We start from the raw sequence: 18,805 nt of genomic DNA, 5'->3' as shown, positions 1-18,805 counted from the left end.
TACTAAAAATACAAAAATTAGCTGGGCATGGTGGCGGGCACCTGTAATCCCAGCTACTCAGGAGGCTGAGGCAGGAGAATCGCTTGAACCCAGAAGGTGGAGGTTGCGGTGAGCTGAGTTCGCACCATTGTACTCCAGCTTGGGTGAAAGAGTGAGACTCCATCTCAAAAAAAAAAAAAAACCCAAAAGAAACAAAAAAACAAAAAACAAACAACAACAACAACAAACCCAAGGAGATGGGAGTCTCCCTGTGGTGTTGCTGGTCTTGAACACCTGGGCTCAAGTAATCCTCTTGCCTTGGCCTCCCAGAATTCTGGGATTACAGGCATAAGTCACTGCAACTGGCCTTTCTTCCTCTTATAGAGATACCAGTCATACTGCATTAGGGTCCCATCCTAGATGCCTCATTTTAAGTTGCTATTTGATATCCTATACCAAATACAGGCACATGGATTAAGGCCCACCGATATGACCTCGTGTATCCCTGAATACCTCTTTAAAGACCCTGTCTCCAGATAAGGTTACAGTCTGAGGAACTGCATGTTGGCACTTTGACATATAAGTTTTGATGGGAGGACACAATTCAATCCATAACAGCACTTAAAACTTCCTATTTTATTTTACGGATATTTGTGTCCTTATTTTAACTCCCTTAGAAGGTGATAAGCTCCTTGAAAGCAGGAAGTATATCTTGTCTATATCCTTTTATCTCCCATAGTGTTTAATGGACTTTCTTGGACTTAGTAAATGCTCAAAATTTTTTGCTGAGTGAATGAATTGTATATAAAACAATTCTTGATTAATAATAATTTCTCATTTTCCAAATTTTGTATTAAAAAACTATATAGTGGAGATAGCATTGGGCTTGATGTCAAAGACCTGGGTTCTTTTCCCAACTCTGTCACTTTCTAGTTGTATGCACTTGAATAAGTCACTTAATCTCTCTGGGACTCCATTTCCTCATCTGTAAAGTGGGAATAATAACACTGTCCTGTTTGCTTTACAAGTTGTTAATGAATATTAATAAAATAGTTTAGTTACCCTCAAAATATTTGGGGGCACCTACTATGTACCAGGCATTGTTCTGGGCACTCGAGATATAATAGTGAACAAGCTGGGCCAGGTTCCTGTTGACAGAGGATTTTTCTCTTGGCCCCTTTGCTGGACTCGCAGCAGCGGTGCCCTGTCTACTTGGCCTGCAACACTCAGCCCCTTCCGGGAGGGAGCACATGAGCGAGCCAGTGTGGGATCTGGCTGGCCACTCTGAGCATGACACAGGAGCAAGCTCTGTGTGGGGCCCATGGCCAGACCAGGTGCAAGGAGCCCATAATACTGAAGCCCCAGAGGGAGTGTTAGGGTGCTAATTAGCTCTTTTAGTTCCGCCATACATAGCCTGATGGATGGTGGCATGTTAGCAGCTCAGTCAGCCCCTGGCCCCATCATGTGGAATGGCTGCTCTCTGCTGGCAGGGGCAAAAGGCCAGTGTGATAGCCTTTTTGGGTACCCATTCTCAGTGGGTCCCAAGCTCTTGTCCAGCATCCAAGAAGAATGAGGATATGCTGACAATCAAAGAGTGAGCAAGGCAGGGAGTTTTATTGAGTGATGAAACAGCTTTCTGTGGAGAGGAGATGTTCCCCTAACTGAATGTGGGAAAGTCTCCCCCAGTATGGCTGAGTCCAGGGCTTTTATGGGCTCAGAATAGCGGGGGCAGGCCGTACATGGTATTGGAAAAGGCAACTTTCGATTGGTTAAGAGGCATTATTCAGAAAGACTCAATAGGGAAAGGGTGGGCAACCAAGAACAGAAGTTCTCACTCTGGCTTGTGGGTTTCATCCGGGACCAGCAGTCTGATCTTTCAGACTTCAGGCTGTTTTTTGGCTTAAAGGTGGGGTTTCACTGGTGACCTGCCCCTATCTGCCTGGCATTTGGTTGCCTCCTGTTACTATCACTGTCCTCATTCTTGTTCTTGTGGGGAAATAGGTGATTAACAAGAAATTATTAATGATGAGTACCCAAAACAATTTCAGAAAGTGCTAAGTTCAATGCAGACTATAAAGCAACGTATGTGATAGTGGGGGCTTACCTCCTAGAAAGGATGCTTAGGAAAGACCTCTCTGAGGAGGCATTTGAGCTGAAATGTGAAGACTGAGAAAGAAGTGGCTATTCTGGGGAGTGAGAGGTAGGAGGGATGAGTATTCCAAGCAGAGGGAGGACAAAAGGCCCCGAAGCAGGAGAGAGTGAGTGTGAATATTCAGGTAAGCTAGTAGGGTAATGACATGTAAAATATGCAGCTCAATCAAATGCAAGGCTTCCCACCCATCACCGAAAGACCCTAGGGTGGGGGTTTTATTTCTGACTCATTGGTGGTGTACAGCTGGGGCATCATTTCCCACGTATGCAGCCTTGGGCATATCGCCTTGCCTCTCATGGTTTCTCCTTCCCTGCCCTGCCTGGCTGCCAGTGTTGGGAAGGGGTCAAATGTGACCATGTGGGTAAAGGCACTTTGAAAATATGAAGCACTGTACATTTTCCAGGTGGTATCATTATTTGAAAACATGTTACCTACGATTAGGGATTTGGACTTTGAATTCTGCAAGTAGCTTGCTGATCAAATTTTCTGAGGAAAGCTGCAGTCACCACAGCTCAGAGCTCAAAAATGCCTGTCTCAGGCTTTTCAAAGCAAATTGATAAGAATCAAGTAGAGGTAGCTGCAGTGATGTGAAAGCTGTGTTTTGTGGGGGTTGAATTCTAACTTTCTTCCCTGCTGAGACTCTCTATACACATGGTTTGGTGTGAGTAACACCCCTGTTTGGGCGTTTGGATGCCTATGAAACTATCTTGGGGTCAGGTCAGTGTGTGTGTGTGTGTGCATGTGTGAGAGTTTACATTGCAATAGAATATTCCAGAAAAGAGCCATCTGCTCAGATATTTTAAGCATCCCACTGCCCCCAGAACTGATGTGATTGAACATTATACACATACATCTTGGATAGTGAAATTGCACCCAGGCACATATAAATGACAGTAGCAGAGCATTCTTTTTTTTTTTTTTTTTTTCAACATCCTTTCTTGAGGAAAACTCTTTTTTTAGTTTTTTAAATTATACTTTAAGTTCTGGGATACATGTGCAGGACGTGCAGGTTTGTTGCATAGGTAAACACGTGCCATGGTGTTTTGCTGTACCTACATTAGGTATTTCTCCTAATGCTATCCCTCCCCTAGCCCCCACTCCCTGACAGGTCCTGGTGTATGATGTTCCCCTTCCTGTGTCCATGTGTTCTCACTGTGAGAACATGTGTTGTTTGGTTTTCTGTTCCTGTGTTAGTTTTCTTTTTTTTTGAGACGGAGTCTCGCTCTGTCGCCCAGGCTGGAGTGCAGTGGCCGGATCTCAGCTCACTGCAAGCTCCGCCTCCCGGGTTCACGCCATTCTCCGGCCTCAGCCTCCCGAGTAGCTGGGACTACAGGCGCCCGCCACCTCGCCCGGCTAGTTTTTTGTATTTCTTAATAGAGACGGGGTTTCACCGTGTTAGCCAGGATGGTTTCAATCTCCTGACCTCGTGATCCGCCCGTCTCGGCCTCCCAAAGTGCTGGGATTACAGGCTTGAGCCACCGCGCCCGGCCGTTGTGTTAGTTTTCTGAGAATGGTGGTTTCCAGCTTCATCCATGTCCCTGCAAAGGACAGGAACTCACCCTTTTTTGTGGCTGCATAGTATTCCATGGCGTATATGTGCCACGTTTTCTTTTCTTTTTTTTTGAGATGGAGTTTCGCTCTTGTTGCCCAGGCTAGAGTGTAATGGTATGATCTCGGCTCACTGCAACCTCTGTCTCCCAGGTTCAAGTGATTCTCCTTCCTCAGCCTCCTGAGTAGCTGGGATTACAGGCATGTGCCACCACGCCTGGCTAATTTTTTGTATTTTTAGTAGAGACGGGGTTTCTTCATGCTGGTCAGGCTGGTCTCAAACTCCCAACCTCAGGTGATCTTCCCGCCTCGGCCTCCCAAAGTGCTGGGATTACAGTTGTGAGCCACCGTGCCCGGCCAGTGTGCCACATTTTCTTTATCCAGTCTATCATTGATGGGCACTTTGGGTTGATTCCAAGTCTTTGCTATTGTGAATATTGCTGAAATAAACATACATGTGCATGTGTCATTATAGTAGAATGATTTATAATCCTTTGGGTATATACCATTAATGGAATTGCTGGGTCAAATGGTATTTCTGGTTCTAGATTAACAATTATCCATCCACTCAACAGATACTGAGCATTTACTATGAGCAAGTTGCTGAGATAAACAAACATGCTCTCAAGTGGGTATCTGTTTCTATTGGTTGGACTCTTGGTCTCTGTCTGTCTCTCAATTTCTCTGTGTCTTTTTCCCATGTACTCCCCTGCCCCCTTCACTTATGAATTTGCCTCACTGGAATCAAGTTCCATTCAACTAGTGGGGCTTCCAAAATTGAGGCTTGGGGCATATCAAATGGAACAGCTAATGGTGACTTTTTTTTTTTTTCAAGACAGGTTATCAATTATGAATGGCCAGGCAATTGCAGATCAAATGAGTCCCATTTCCCCAAATGATGTAGTAGATTTTAGAATGGGATGAAATGAAATGGAGCTAAAAGGCATTTTTAAAAAGAAGGCTGAGGGATTTGGAGTTGGAGGTATGAAGTTCAGGATCAAGGAGACTTCTTACTTTGATTTCAGAGTCTTGGACAGCTTGTGCACAAACTGGAGGGCCGGCAGCTGGAATGACCAGGACGCCTAGGTGCTGGGAAGGTTAGCAGGCTGGTGGTTGCGGGCTGCTGCAGTCTAAAGAGTGATACTGACTTCACATCAGCAGCGAGACTGCTTGCTTTCTCTGCCTCAGCTCCTGTTGCAATTTCTATGCCATCTATGTGGCCTGGACCTTGTGATTTTCAGAGATGAGAGTGCTGCTGGGAAGCTCCCCTGGACACATGCTAGAAGGAAGAGTTATCCTTGCTGCTTTCCTGGGTTTGCTCATCCAGGAGGATTGTGGCAGCTGTTGTGATTATTCTTTCCATCTCTGTCTCTGTTCTCTCTCCATATATATTTATATATCTCTCTGTCTCTGTCTTTCTGTTTCACTCTGTCTCTCTCTCAGACAACCCCCCATCACCTGCTGCAGTAGCTTCACTTCCCAGCACCTAGAAACCCACACATTCTCAGCTATAGAAACAAGGAGGAAATCCCATGGAAGCACATTGGGCCAATTCGTGAGGGAAATTGATGACTATAAATTTTATGAATTCAAAAAGTTACTGAATAATACATGTTCAACACAGAAAAATTAGAAAATATAGGTAAACAAAAAAGCAAATGAAAATCACTGAGTGTATAAGGAATTTTTAAATTAAATACTAGTTTAAAAATATCAGAAGAGAAATTTATGAATGAAAACCAAATATTCAAATGCTTCAGAAGGGCATGAAATAAAGAGTGAGATCTTCTGTTGCTGGACCCCCAAGTCCCCTTCCCTTGAGACAAAAAATTCCAGAAATTTACTCTACCTGCAGAAATGTATGTCTCTATGTATACGATCTTAAAAGAAAACCACAAATGGGAGCATAATATACATACTGTTCTGCGCCATATTATTCTACTTAATAAATTCCAAATACCTTACCATGATAGCACATATGGATAAATTGTGAATATGGCAAATATGCCTTAGTCATTGAGTGCCATGTTATGAGTACCATGTTAATTTGTGAATACCATGAATTATGAATACCATGTTAATTTGTGAATATCTCCGGAATACACATTGAAGCAACAAAGACAAGAAAAAAGGACACTCGGTACTACTGGAAAATGATACTTCATTATTTAGAATTTATCACATTTGTGCTATCTTTGTGGAAGGATGTGACAAATTAATTAATTGGCCTTTTCTCTAAACTGACCACTCCCATCACACAAATGCTCTGTGCACTCTGAATTGCTGCCTGTCTTTGATGTCAGCAGTGACACAGTCCTCAAACCTTCATGGCATTTGGACTCGTTGTGTTCGAGGACACAGAGTAAGAGCAGAGCTGCTTCCCTGGGGCCTGGATGGTGCTGGTCTTGAAAGCAAGTGTTCAGGGAATGGGCCATGCTTACTAGAGTTGAGCATTGATGGACAAAGGAGCCAATATATTTTTTAATAAATAGTTTTTTTGTGACATGTGGGGTCTTCTAAAATAGGGGGCTCAGAGCAGGGCCCCTCCTGCCCAGGTCTATGGGTGGGACTCTACACTGGCATGACCGCACTGGTTGTTACAATATTGAATTATGTTCATAGAGTTGGTAATAGATGCTGCTTTTTGTCCCAAATGATCTCTCCCCATGGCTCCCCCTACCCTGGCCCTCCCCAGAAACTACCTCCCCTGCCCTCCTCATGATCCAGCAACTGAAAGGCTAATGCCGAGAACAGCAAAGGGCCTCTAGAACATGGCTCCAGAGCTGTTGCTGTGCCTATTCTTCTCAGAACAGAAGGGATGGAGGATGTCCTGATCAGGTGGTTACATATTTTTATTATTACCCTGACTTATGAGTAAATAATCAGTGAAAACTATGCCCTGGTTTCTCTAAAGACAATTTTGTGTCAGAGACCACTGATGATAAGAACAGGATGGGTGCTATGAGAAAACAAAGCCCAGGTGACAAGCTGGGATGCTATAGGTCACATCCATTTCATCAGGTGGCACATTGAGAGCCACCTTGACCACTTTGGTTTCTCTGGAACAAGCATCTTTGCTGCAGGAACCCAGCAGCAAAACAAACTGGAGTCATGAGGGGTGATTATCTTGCAACCACTGCTTGCCACATTATTTCAAGAGCGATGCTTAGGATCCTGAAAACACCCTGCCTGGGGTGGATAGCACAACATTTAGAAAGACATAGAGTTGGTGCCATTCTTCCTCTTCATCCAATAGATACGTCCCTTTTCCCCTTTAAGAAATGTGGCATTTAGGGTATTTAATTTAATTGGGTGGATTGGGTAGAAGTAGAATAAGTTGCTTTTCCCTGTCCTTAATTCTGCTAGGTAACCAGGGACCAATTGGAACAAAACCAAATCTGATTTATCAAAGATAACATCTGTTAGCGTGTTTTCTTCTTTCAGCCTTTTTTCTATGCACATAAATATAAATAAGTAGCTATACTTTTACAAAATTGGAATTATCATGTTTTATATAGTTTGTATTCTATTGTTTATACTTAACATTATACGGAAAGCAATGGCCAAATCATTAAGTATTCTTCTAGGACAGGATATTTAATGTTTATATAATGTTTTATCACAGGGCTACATCAATGTTTATTTAACACTTTTATTTTGGACATTTAGGCAATTTTCAATTTTTTATTAATATAAGTAACTGTATAATGAATAGTCACATCTTTTCACACATTCTTCCTTAGAATAAGGCATCTCAGCTTCAGAGATACTCCTTTTTAGTTCATATGCCAACTCTTCTTCTTAGTTGCCACCATTAGGTTTAATTTCTCCCACAGCTTTTTTTATGATCTCTGGAAAAAGCACCTCTTGAAGTATCTCTGAACTCTCAGAAGCTTTATAGAAATAATCTGGAAGCTGAGCAGCAGTTCTAGTTCCTGTGCACGTCTGATTTACAGATTTCCTAGACATGGGGCAGATAACGGCCATTGCTGATGGCTCCATAGTTTATAGGGGTAGTGTAAGCACCTAATAGGAGATAGAATATTTTTTCCCTTTGCCTACTGCTATCCTCCTCCTCCCTCTCTCTCCTCTTCCTACTTCTCCTCCTTCTCCTTCTTCTCTCCTTCTCTCCTTCTCCCCTTCTCTCCTCCTCCTCCTCCTTCTTCCTTCTTCCTCCTTCCTCCCTCCTCCTCCTTCTCCTCCTCCTCCTCCCTCTTCCTCTTCCTCCTCCTCCTCCTCCTCCTCCTCCTCTTCTTCTTCTTCTTCTTCTTCTTCTTCTTCTTCTTCTTCTTCTTCTTCTTCTTCTTCTTCTTTCTTCTTTCTTCTTTCTTCTTTCTTCTTTCTTCTTTCTTCTTTCTTTTTTCTTCTTTTCTCTCTCTCTCTCGCCCCCCCCGGCCCCATCATCTTTCTTGCGCTCTCTCTGGAAAAGACAGATTGGCATAACCCGAGTCACATACTCATATCTGGATCCATAAGCCATAGGCCAGGTAAGGTGGGTTACATTAAAGAAATATAGCAACTTCTACAACCCTATGCATAATGGGAAGAAGAAGAAATTCTTAGAAAATAGTGATTGGGCAAACAAGGCAACAGGGTCCAAAATAATTGGGTTTGATAAGGCAGGGTTCTAATCTATGGTCTGCCAGAAACTTGCTGAGCCACTCAGTCTCCTTCGCTAGGACTCAATGTGCTCCTCTTTGAAATAACACAGTTGGCTGGGCATGGTGGTGCATATATGTAATCCCAGCACTTTGGGAGGTTGAGGTGGGAGGATCCCTTAAGTTCAGGAGTTTGGGATCAGCCCGGGCAACATGGTGAAAGCCCATCTCTGCCAAAAACAAACAAACAAAGAAAAATTAGCCAGGCGTGGTGACATGTACCTGGGAGGCTGAGGTGGGATGGATGATCACCTGAGCCTGGGAGGTCAAGGTTGCAGTGAGTCATGCTTATGCCACTGCACTCCAGCCTAAGTGACAAAGTAAGACCCAATCTCAAAAAAAAAAAAAAAAAAAAAAAAAAAAACACACAGTTGGCCTGATTGATTCCCAGATTCCCTCTAGGTTCCTCAGTTTGTTAGTGGTAAAGCTGAGGTTCCAAACTAGGGCTTCCGTCTCATGACATATCTCCTCCAGCTAGCAGCCTTCTCGAGTCCGTGCTGTTCTTTGTGATGAGTTCCCTGGCTTCCACCTCTGCTCCACCAGGCCAGAATGAAGACATTGACCTTTGCAGTTAACTTCCAAGAAAGATGTGTGTGTTTCTTGCTTTATGCTGTAGGTGAAATATGAGTAAATGAGATTTGGGGTAATTTTTCCCTGCTGACTCTGTAATTGCGTTGTGATTCCAGAACTCTTTTTCCTTTACAGAATGTGAGATATTGGAAAGCCCTTAGAAGTCATTTAGTCTAGGAGTTATTAATCTGGATTCTGTGACCCTCTGAGATCTGGGAACACACTGAAATTAGAGGAAGAATGTATGTATGTACATTTTTGAATTGATAGAGGAGATCAATTTTTAAAGCCAGCTTATTTTTAACTGAGATACAATTAAGATCTTAAAATGTACAGATTAAATATTCAATTTGATAAGTTTCCACAAATATATAACTTGAGCATCCATCATCCAAAACAGGACCTAAAACATTTTCATCACACCCAAAGACACAACCCTTGTGTCACTTTCTAGTCAATCCTCCCCTGCCCCCTATTCCCCCAGCAACCACTTTCTGACTTCTATTTAATATGACCATAGTTTATTTTTTTATTGTTTTAGAATTTCATGTGAATGGAATTGTACAATTTTTGCTTTTTTGTCTTGCATCTTTTGCTCAACATATTTTTTTGTAAAAAGACTTACATTTTTTAGATCAGTTTTAGATTCATAGCAAAATTAAGAGGAAAGTACAGAGATTTCCCACACACCTCCTTCCCCTAGACATGTTATCAACATCCAGCACCAGAATGGTACATTTGTTATAATTAATGAACCTACATTGACACATTGTTATCATTCAAAGCCAATAGTTTACATTAGGGTTCACTCTTAGTGTTGTACATCCTTGCCAGCATTTGATGCTGTCAGTGTTCCAGATTTTGGCTATTCTAGTAGGTGTGTAGTAGTATCTTAATTTACATTTTCCTGACCGAATATCATGTGGAACGTCTTTTCATGTGCTTATTTACCATGTTTATATTTTCTTTTGTGAGGTGTCTGTCGAAGCCTTTGGTCCATTTTAAAATCAGGTCATTTGGACAAATGTGTAATGACATAGATTCACCATTATAGTATAATACCAGGTAGTTTCACTGCCCTAAAAATCCTGTGTGCTCTGCCTGTTCATCCATCCCTCCCCTGTAATCCTTAGCAACCACTAATCTTTTTTTTTTTTTTTTTTTTTTTTTTTTTTTTTTTTTTTTTTGAGACGGAGTCTCACGCTGTTGCCCAGGCTGGAGTGCAGTGGCGCGATCTCGGCTCACTGCAAGCTCCGCCTCCCGGGTTCCCGCCATTCTCCTGACTCAGCCTCCTGAGTAGCTGGGACTACAGGCGCCCGCCACCGCGCCCGGCTAATTTTTTGTATTTTTAGTAGAGACGGGGTTTCACAGTGGTCTCGATCTCCTGACCTTGTGATCCGCCCGCCTCGGCCTCCCAAAGTGCTGGGATTACAGGCTTGAGCCACCGCGCCCGGCCAGCAACCACTAATCTTTTTACTTCCTCCAGAGTCTTGCCTTTTCCAGAATGTCGTATAGCTGGAATCACACAGTGTGTAGCCTTCTCAGTTTGGCTTCTTTCACTGAGTCATAGACATTAAGGTTTCCTCTTTGTCTTTTTATGGCTTGAGTGGCTCATTTCTTTTTAGTGCTGAATAATATTCCATTGTCTGGATGTACTGAAGTTTGTCTAGTTACCTACCGAAGGACATCTTCCTTGCTTCCAAGTTTTGGCAATTACGAATAAAGCTGCTGTAAACATCCACATGCAGGTTTTTGTGGGGTCCTAACTCCCTTGGATAAATACTAAGGAGTGTGATAGCTGGATCAGATGGTAAGAATATGTTATGTTGCGTAAGAAACCACCAAACTGCCTTCCCAAGTGGCTATACCATTTTGCATTCCCATCAGCAATAAATGAGATTACTGCTGCTCCATATCCTTGCCAGCATTTGGTGTTATCAGTGTTCCAGATTTTGGCCATTCTAGTAGGTGTGTAGTAGTATCTTATTGTTTTAATTTACTTTTTCCTGACCAAATATGATGTGGAGCATCTTTTCATGTGCTTATTGGCCATGTTTATATTTTATTTTGTGAGGTGTCTATTAAAGCCTTTGGCCCATTTTAAAATCAGATAGTTCGTTTACTTATTGTTGCATTTTAAGAGTTATTTGTATATTTTGGATAACATTCCTTTATCAGATGTGTCTTTTGCAAATATTTTCTCTCAGTCTATGACTTGTCTTATTCTCTTGACAGTTTTGTTTGAAGAGCAGAAGTTTTCAATTTTAGTGAAACTTATTAATGATTTCTTTCATGGATTGTGCCATTGGTGTTATATCGAAAAAGTCATCTCATACCTAAGTTCATCTAGGTTTTCTCCTATGTTATCTTCTAGGAGTTTAATAGTTTTGCATTTTATAGTTAGGACTATGATCCATTTTGAGTGAATTTTTGTGAAGGCTGTAAGGTCTGAGTCTAAATTTTTTTTTTTTTTTTTTTTTTTTTTTTGCATGCAGAAGTGCAGTTGTTCCAGCACCATTTGTTCCATTTGTTGAAAAAACTATATTTGCTTCATTGTGTTGCCTTTGCTTCTTTGTCCAAGATGAATTAACTATATTATGTGGGTCTAGTCACTGTATCTATATGATCTCTCTATTCTAATACATTGGTCTACTTGTCTATTCTTTTGCCAATACCACATTGTCTTGATTACTGTGGTTTTATAGTAAGTCTTGAAGTTGGGTAGTGTCAGTCTTATGACTTTGTTCTCCTTCAATATTATGTTTGCCATTGTATTATTATTATTATTTTTGCCTCTCTATATAAACTTTAGAGTCAGTTTGTCAATATCTACAAAATAACTTGCTGGGATTTTGACTTGAATTGCATTGAATGGATAGATCAGTTTGGGAAGAACTGACATCTTTAAGATATTCAGCCTTCCTATCCATGAACATAAAATATCTCTCCATTTATTTAGTTCCCCTTTGATCTTGTTCATCAGAGTTTTGTAGTTTTCATCATGTAGATCTTATACATATTTTGTTAGGTTTATACCTATGTCATTTGTTAAGGTCTAAAGTAAGTGGTATTGTGCTTTCAATTTTGAATATCACTTATTCACTATTGGTACATAGGAAACCAATTTACTTTTGTATATTAACCTTGTATCCTGCAAGTTTATACTATACTCACTTATTAGTTCCAGGACATTTTTCTGTTGTTGGTTAAAAAAAAATTTCTGGACTTACCCTCCCCTTCCCACCGTGCCGGCCTGCGCGCGCACATGTGCGCGCTCCGCCCTTGGGCCTTCCGCACTGCAATTGGTTGGCGTCTCTGGGAGGGATTTGAAACTTGGCGGTTAAAGCTCCGGCGGAGACAGGGCGGCGGGAGAGCCCGGGTGAACGGGGAAGGGACATTTAGTTTGAGACGGTGCTGAGATAGGATCATGAAGGAAGAGGTGAAGGGAATTCCTGTAAGAGTGGCACTGCGTTGTCGCCCTCTGGTCCCCAAAGAGATTAGCGAGGGCTGCCAGATGTGCCTTTCCTTCGTGCCCAGGGAGCCTCAGGTGGTGGTTGGTACTGATAAATCCTTCACCTACGATTTTGTGTTTGACCCCTCTACTGAACAGGAAGAAGTCTTCAATACAGCAGTAGCGCCGCTCATAAAAGGTGTATTTAAAGGATATAATGCAACGGTCCTGGCCTATGGGCAGACTGGTTCTGGAAAAACCTATTCAATGGGAGGTGCATACACCGCAGAGCAGGAGAATGAAGCAACAGTTGGCATTATTCCTAGGGTAATACAACTGCTCTTCAAAGAAATTGATAAAAAGAGTGACTTTGAGTTTACTCTGAAAGTGTCTTACTTAGAGATTTACAATGAAGAAATTTTGGATCTTCTATGCCTATCTCGTGAGAAAGCTCAAATAAATATACGGGAGGATCCTAAGGAAGGTATAAAGATTGTGGGACTCACTGAGAAGACTGTTTTAGTTGCCTTGGATACTGTTTCCTGTTTGGAGCAGGGCAACAACTCTAGGACTGTGGCCTCCACAGCTATGAACTCCCAGTCATCCCGATCTCATGCCATCTTTACTATCTCCCTAGAGCAAAGAAAGAAAAGTGACAAGAATAGCAGCTTTCGCTCCAAGCTGCATCTCGTAGACCTCGCTGGATCAGAAAGACAGAAGAAAACCAAGGCTGAAGGGGATCGTCTAAAAGAGGGTATTAATATTAACCGAGGTCTCCTATGCTTGGGAAATGTAATCAGTGCTCTTGGAGATGACAAAAAGGGTGGCTTTGTGCCCTATAGAGATTCCAAGTTAACTCGACTGCTTCAAGATTCTCTAGGAGGTAATAGCCACACTCTTATGATAGCCTGTGTGAGTCCTGCTGACTCCAATCTAGAGGAAACATTAAGTACCCTTCGTTATGCTGACAGAGCAAGAAAAATCAAGAACAAACCTATTGTTAATATTGATCCCCACACAGCTGAACTTAATCATCTAAAGCAACAGGTACAACAGCTACAAGTCTTGTTGCTACAAGCCCATGGCGGTACCCTGCCTGGATCTATAAATGCAGAACCATCAGAGAATCTACAATCCCTGATGGAGAAGAATCAGTCACTGGTAGAGGAAAATGAAAAATTAAGTCATGGTCTGAGGGAGGCAGCTGGTCAGACAGCCCAGATGTTGGAGAGGATCATTTTGACAGAGCAAGTGAATGAAAAACTGAACGCCAAGCTAGAAGAGCTCAGGCAGCATGCGGCCTGCAAACTGGATCTTCAAAAGCTAGTGGAGACTTTGGAAGACCAGGAATTGAAAGAAAATGTAGAGATAATTTGTAACCTGCAGCAACTGATTACCCAGTTATCAGATGAAACGGTTGCTTGCATGGCTGCAGCCATAGATACTGCGGTGGAACACAAAGCTCAATTGGAAACCAGTCCAGAGATGAGTAAGTCTTCTGACGCATTTACCACTCAGCATGCTCTCCATCAAGCTCAGATGTCTAAGGAGGTGACTGAGTTGAATAACGCCCTTGCACTGAAAGAGGCCCTAGTTAGGAAGATGACTCAGAACAACAGCCAACTACAGCCCATTCAGTTTCAATACCAGGATAACATAAAAAATCTAGAATTAGAAGTCATCAATCTGCAAAAGGAAAAGGAAGAATTGGTTCTCGAACTTCAGACAGCAAAGAAGGATGTCAACCAAGCCAAGTTGAGTGAGCGCCGCCGCAAACGTCTCCAGGAGCTGGAGGGTCAAATAGCTGATCTGAAGAAGAAGCTGAATGAGCAGTCCAAACTTCTGAAACTAAAGGAATCCACAGAATGTACTGTCTCCAAGCTGAACCAGGAGATACGGATGATGAAAAACCAGCGGGTGCAGTTAATGCGTCAAATGAAAGAGGATGCTGAGAAGTTTAGACAGTGGAAGCAGAAAAAAGACAAAGAAGTAATACAGTTAAAAGAACGAGACCGTAAGAGGCAATATGAGCTGCTCAAACTTGAAAGAAACTTCCAGAAACAATCCAGTGTGCTCAGACGTAAAACAGAGGAGGCAGCAGCTGCCAACAAGCGTCTCAAGGATGCTCTCCAGAAACAACGAGAGGTCACAGATAAGCGGAAAGAGACTCAGAGCCATGGAATGGAAGGCACTGCAGCTCGAGTGAGGAATTGGCTTGGAAATGAAATTGAGGTTATGGTTAGTACTGAGGAAGCCAAACGCCATCTGAATGACCTCCTTGAAGATAGAAAGATCCTGGCTCAGGATGTGGTTCAACTCAAAGAAAAAAAGGAATCTCAGGAGAATCCACCTCCTAAACTCCGGAAGCGTACATTCTCCCTTACTGAGGTGAATGGTCAAGTTTTGGAGTCAGAAAATTGTATTACAAAGCAGATTGAAAGCCTAGAGACTGAAATGGAACTCAGGAGTGCTCAGATTGCTGACCTACAGCAGAAGCTGCTGGATGCAGAAAGTGAAGACAGGCCAAAACAATGCTGGGAGAATATTGCCACCATTCTGGAAGCCAAGTGTGCCCTGAAATATTTGATTGGAGAGCTGGTCTCCTCTAAAATACATGTCACCAAACTTGAAAACAGCCTGAGACAGAGCAAGGCCAGCTGTGCTGACATGCAGAAGATGCTGTTTGAGGAACAAAATCATTTTTCTGAGATAGAGACAGAGTTACAAGCTGAGCTGATCAGAATGGAGCAACAGCACCAAGAGAAGGTGCTATACCTTCTCAGCCAGCTGCAGCAAAGCCAAATAGCAGAGAAGCAGTTAGAGGAGTCAGTCAGTGAAAAGGAACAGCAGCTGCTGAGCACACTGCAGTGTCAGGATGAAGAACTTGAGAAGATGCGAGAAATGTGTGAGCAAAATCAGCAGCTTCTCCAAGAGAATGAAATCATCAAGCAGAAACTGACCCTCCTTCAGGTAACCGGCAGACAGAAACATCTTCCTAATGATACCCTTCTATCTCCAGACTCTTCTTTTGAATATATCCCACCTAAGCCAAAACCTTCTCGTGTTAAAGAAAAGTTCCTGGAGCAAAGCATGGACATCGAGGATCTAAAATATTGTTCAGAGCATTCTGTGAATGATCATGAGGATGGTGATGGTGATGGTGACAGTGATGAGGGGGATGATGAGGAATGGAAGCCAACAAAATTAGTTAAGGTGTCCAGGAAGAACATCCAGGGGTGTTCCTGCAAGGGCTGGTGTGGAAACAAACAGTGTGGGTGCAGGAAGCAAAAGTCAGACTGTGGTGTGGACTGTAGCTGTGACCCCACAAAGTGTCGGAACCGCCAGCAAGGCAAGGATGGCTTGGGCAATGTTGAATGGACCCAGGATTCTGAAGGCTCCTTCAAACTGGAGGATCCTACCGAGGTGACCCCAGGATTGAGCTTCTTTAACCCTGTCTGTGCCACCCCCAATAGCAAGATCCTGAAAGAGATGTGTGACATGGAGGAGGTGCTGTCAAAGAAGACTGCTCCAGCTCCCTCCTCTTTTGACCTCCCAGAATTGAAACATGGAGCAACAGAACACCAACAAAATAAGGCTCCAGGGAAGAAAAAGAAACGAGCTCTGGCCAGCAACACCAGCTTCTTCTCTGGCTGCTCCCCTATCAAAGAAGAAGCCCACTGAAGTTGGAGTCATCATCTCTACCTCCAGTCTGGCTTGGGAGATGCTTTCAGGTTGCAGCCAGAAGGGGTTTCTTAAATGACTTCTCTGGATTTCAGGTTTCTTGCTGTTGAAAAAAGGAACAAAGCATTACTAAAAAGAAGGTAACCTTTGTTGGATGTTGTCTCTCAGCCTCCAGCCCCTCTGTTCTACTACTACTCTCTGTTCTCCAGAAGGGTGCTAAACCACCTACTGAAGAGAGAACCAACTGACTTTCCTAATGACTCATCAGCAGCCAGTCCTCAGTATGATCAAGTTCCTTCTTATTTGTGAGCAGTTCAGGCTCTCCTGTTGGGGATGAGGCCAAGGCTTTCTTATCTTTTGGTTGTCTCTGCTTAATGGAGGAGCCTGGCTTAGGTTGGAGGCCTGGCTGAGATCTTTCACTCCATCTCAGGAATGGGGTTGTGATCTTTCCTGTCCTGACCCCCTCTGAATTGTAAGTGTTTCAATAGTTCACTTGATTGTATGCCATGTTGTTGAAGTAAATGAATTATTTTTCAATGTTAAGTAAATAAACCTTAGCCCATCTACTGTTTAAAAAAAGTGTCTCATAGACTATCATGCCATCTGTGAACAAAGATAATTTTGTTTCGTTGTTTTCGAGACAGAGTCTCACTCTGTTGCCCAGGCTGGAGTGCAGTAGTGTGATCTTGGCTCACTGCAACTTTTGCCTCCGCAGTTCAAGTGATTCTTGTGCCTCAACTTCCCAAGTAGCTGGGATTACAGGCTCATGCCACCACGCCCAGCTAATTTTTTGTATTTTTAGTAGAGATGAGGTTTCATCATATTGGCCAGGCTGGCCTTGAACTCCTGACCTCAACTGATCTGCTCGCCTTGGCCTCCCAAAGTGCTGGGACTACAGGCATGAGTCACTGCGCCTGGCCATAAACAAAGACAGTTTGATTTCTTCCTTCCCAATGTGTGTACTTATTTCCTTTTCTTGTCTTATGAACTAATATTTTCAGTACAATGTTGAAAAGAAGTGGAGAGAGAGGACATCCTTGACTTGTTCTGTATTGTAGTGGGAAAACTTCCAATTTCTCACCATTAAATATGATGTTAGCTGTAGGTTTCTTGTAGATATGCTTTATCAAGATAAGTTCAACTTTGTTCCTAGTTTACTGAGAGTTTTCATCATAAATGGGTATTGGATTTGTCAAATGCTTTTTGTGCACCTATTGATATGATGGTGTTAATTTTTCTTTGTTAGCCTGCTGAGGTGATAGATGACATTGATTTTTGAATGTTGAATCAGACTTGCATACCTGGGATAAATTCTACTAGGTTATGGTATATAATTCTTCATTTTCTTTTCTTATAATGTCTTTGGTTTTGATGATATAATCACATCATGTTTTTTGAGATTCATTCATGCTGTTATGTATATTAGTAGTGTTACAGGATCTCTGGGGTATTGATTTTTCTGGCCAGAAACCTCTGTGGCCACAGCACCTTTGCCTGGGTTCTTGTCCAGCGTCCAGGAAGAATGAGGTACACAGACAAGTGAAGGGTGAAGAAGAGTTTTATTTAGTATTAGAACAGCTCAGAGTGGGTAGCTCACTCTGTAAGCAGGTTGTTCCATCAAGTGTTCAGCTCTCAGCAGAGAGGACACCCTGGAGAGGGTGGCTCCTCTCCGCACACAAGTCATTCGGACGTCTCTGCAAGTCTCTGAAGCTCTCATCAGAGAGGGTCGCTCCTCTCTGCCGGCAGGTCGTCTCTGAGGCTCTCAGTGGAGAGAGTACTACTCTCAGCAACACGTCATCCCATCACCTCCAGCTATCAGCGGAGTGAGTGCTCCGCTCTGCAGCTGGTTGTCCCCTCGTCTTCTCTCTGCCCTCTCCCTCCTCTGGCTGTCCTCTGGCCTGCTCTGGCTGACCGCCTAGGGCTTTTATGGACCTCAGAGGGGAGGAAGTATGTGCTGATTGGTCCATGAGCAGCCATGGGCAGCAGGAAGAGGCACTAGAGCTCCCACTCCAGTCTGTGGAACTGGCGGCCCAGCCCCCAACCTTCAGGCCTTCCCTAGCCTGAGGGTGGGGCCTTACTGGGGACACTGTCCCTTTCTGCCAAGGAATCAATCTGCCTCCTGTTGTCATTCATGGCCCCGGGGCTCGGCCCCAACCCCCACTCCGAGATCACAGCAGGGCAAAGAGGGGCCAGACAGTGGAAGAAGGCACCCCGGAGCCTGCAGGGACGGCGAGGGAGCGGGGGAAATGGTGGGGGGGTGGGGACTTCCTGGGGCCCGGAGGGTGTAGGCTGCAGAGATGCCTGGGCCCTGCGCTTGGGAGGGCGGCCGCAGCTGCTCCCGGGAGCTCCTGCCCCGCCGACTCAGCCCCAGCTCCTGCCTGCTTCCTGCAGTGGGAGGCCCAGGTCTACAACTGCGGGTGTGGCAGATGCAGCTGCACCCAGGGGTGCAGATCCTGCCTGTTCCTGGCTTCCCCAAGAGCACAGGGAGGCTCGGATCCACAGCTGACGTTTGGGTGGCTGTAGCCCCAGGAGGGCGGGGCTCCTGCCTGCTTTGTAGAGCAGGAGGCCTGGGTCTGCAGCTGCGGTTTGGGTGGCTGCGGCTGCACGGAGAGCCCCGGTCTCAACTCAGAAGGGGCAGGGCTCCCGCAGACTCCATGGAATGTGCAGCCCCAGCCCCGCCTCTCTGCTGCAGCCAGCATGCCACTGCCATCAGTAGTTGGTTCCTTTATATGGCTAAGTAATATTCAATATTATGAATATATAACA

At 43.7% G+C, this 18,805-nt stretch overlaps 1 protein-coding gene across 1 annotated transcript; it reads left to right on the top strand.

Moving 5' to 3' along the window:
- The first annotated feature begins 12,180 nt into the window (after positions 1-12,180).
- Positions 12,181-18,221, top strand: KIF4B (kinesin family member 4B). Its single transcript, XM_050793902.1, has one exon. The coding sequence runs from the start codon at positions 12,335-12,337 to the stop codon at positions 16,037-16,039; it is 3,705 nt and encodes a 1,234-aa protein (XP_050649859.1). The 5' UTR covers positions 12,181-12,334; the 3' UTR covers positions 16,040-18,221.
- Positions 18,222-18,805: the final 584 nt, after the last annotated feature.

Source organism: Macaca thibetana, chromosome 6 (assembly GCF_024542745.1).
Source record: "Macaca thibetana thibetana isolate TM-01 chromosome 6, ASM2454274v1, whole genome shotgun sequence".
Classification (NCBI taxonomy): domain Eukaryota; kingdom Metazoa; phylum Chordata; class Mammalia; order Primates; family Cercopithecidae; genus Macaca; species Macaca thibetana.
This window is presented reverse-complemented; position numbering and strand designations above follow the sequence as displayed.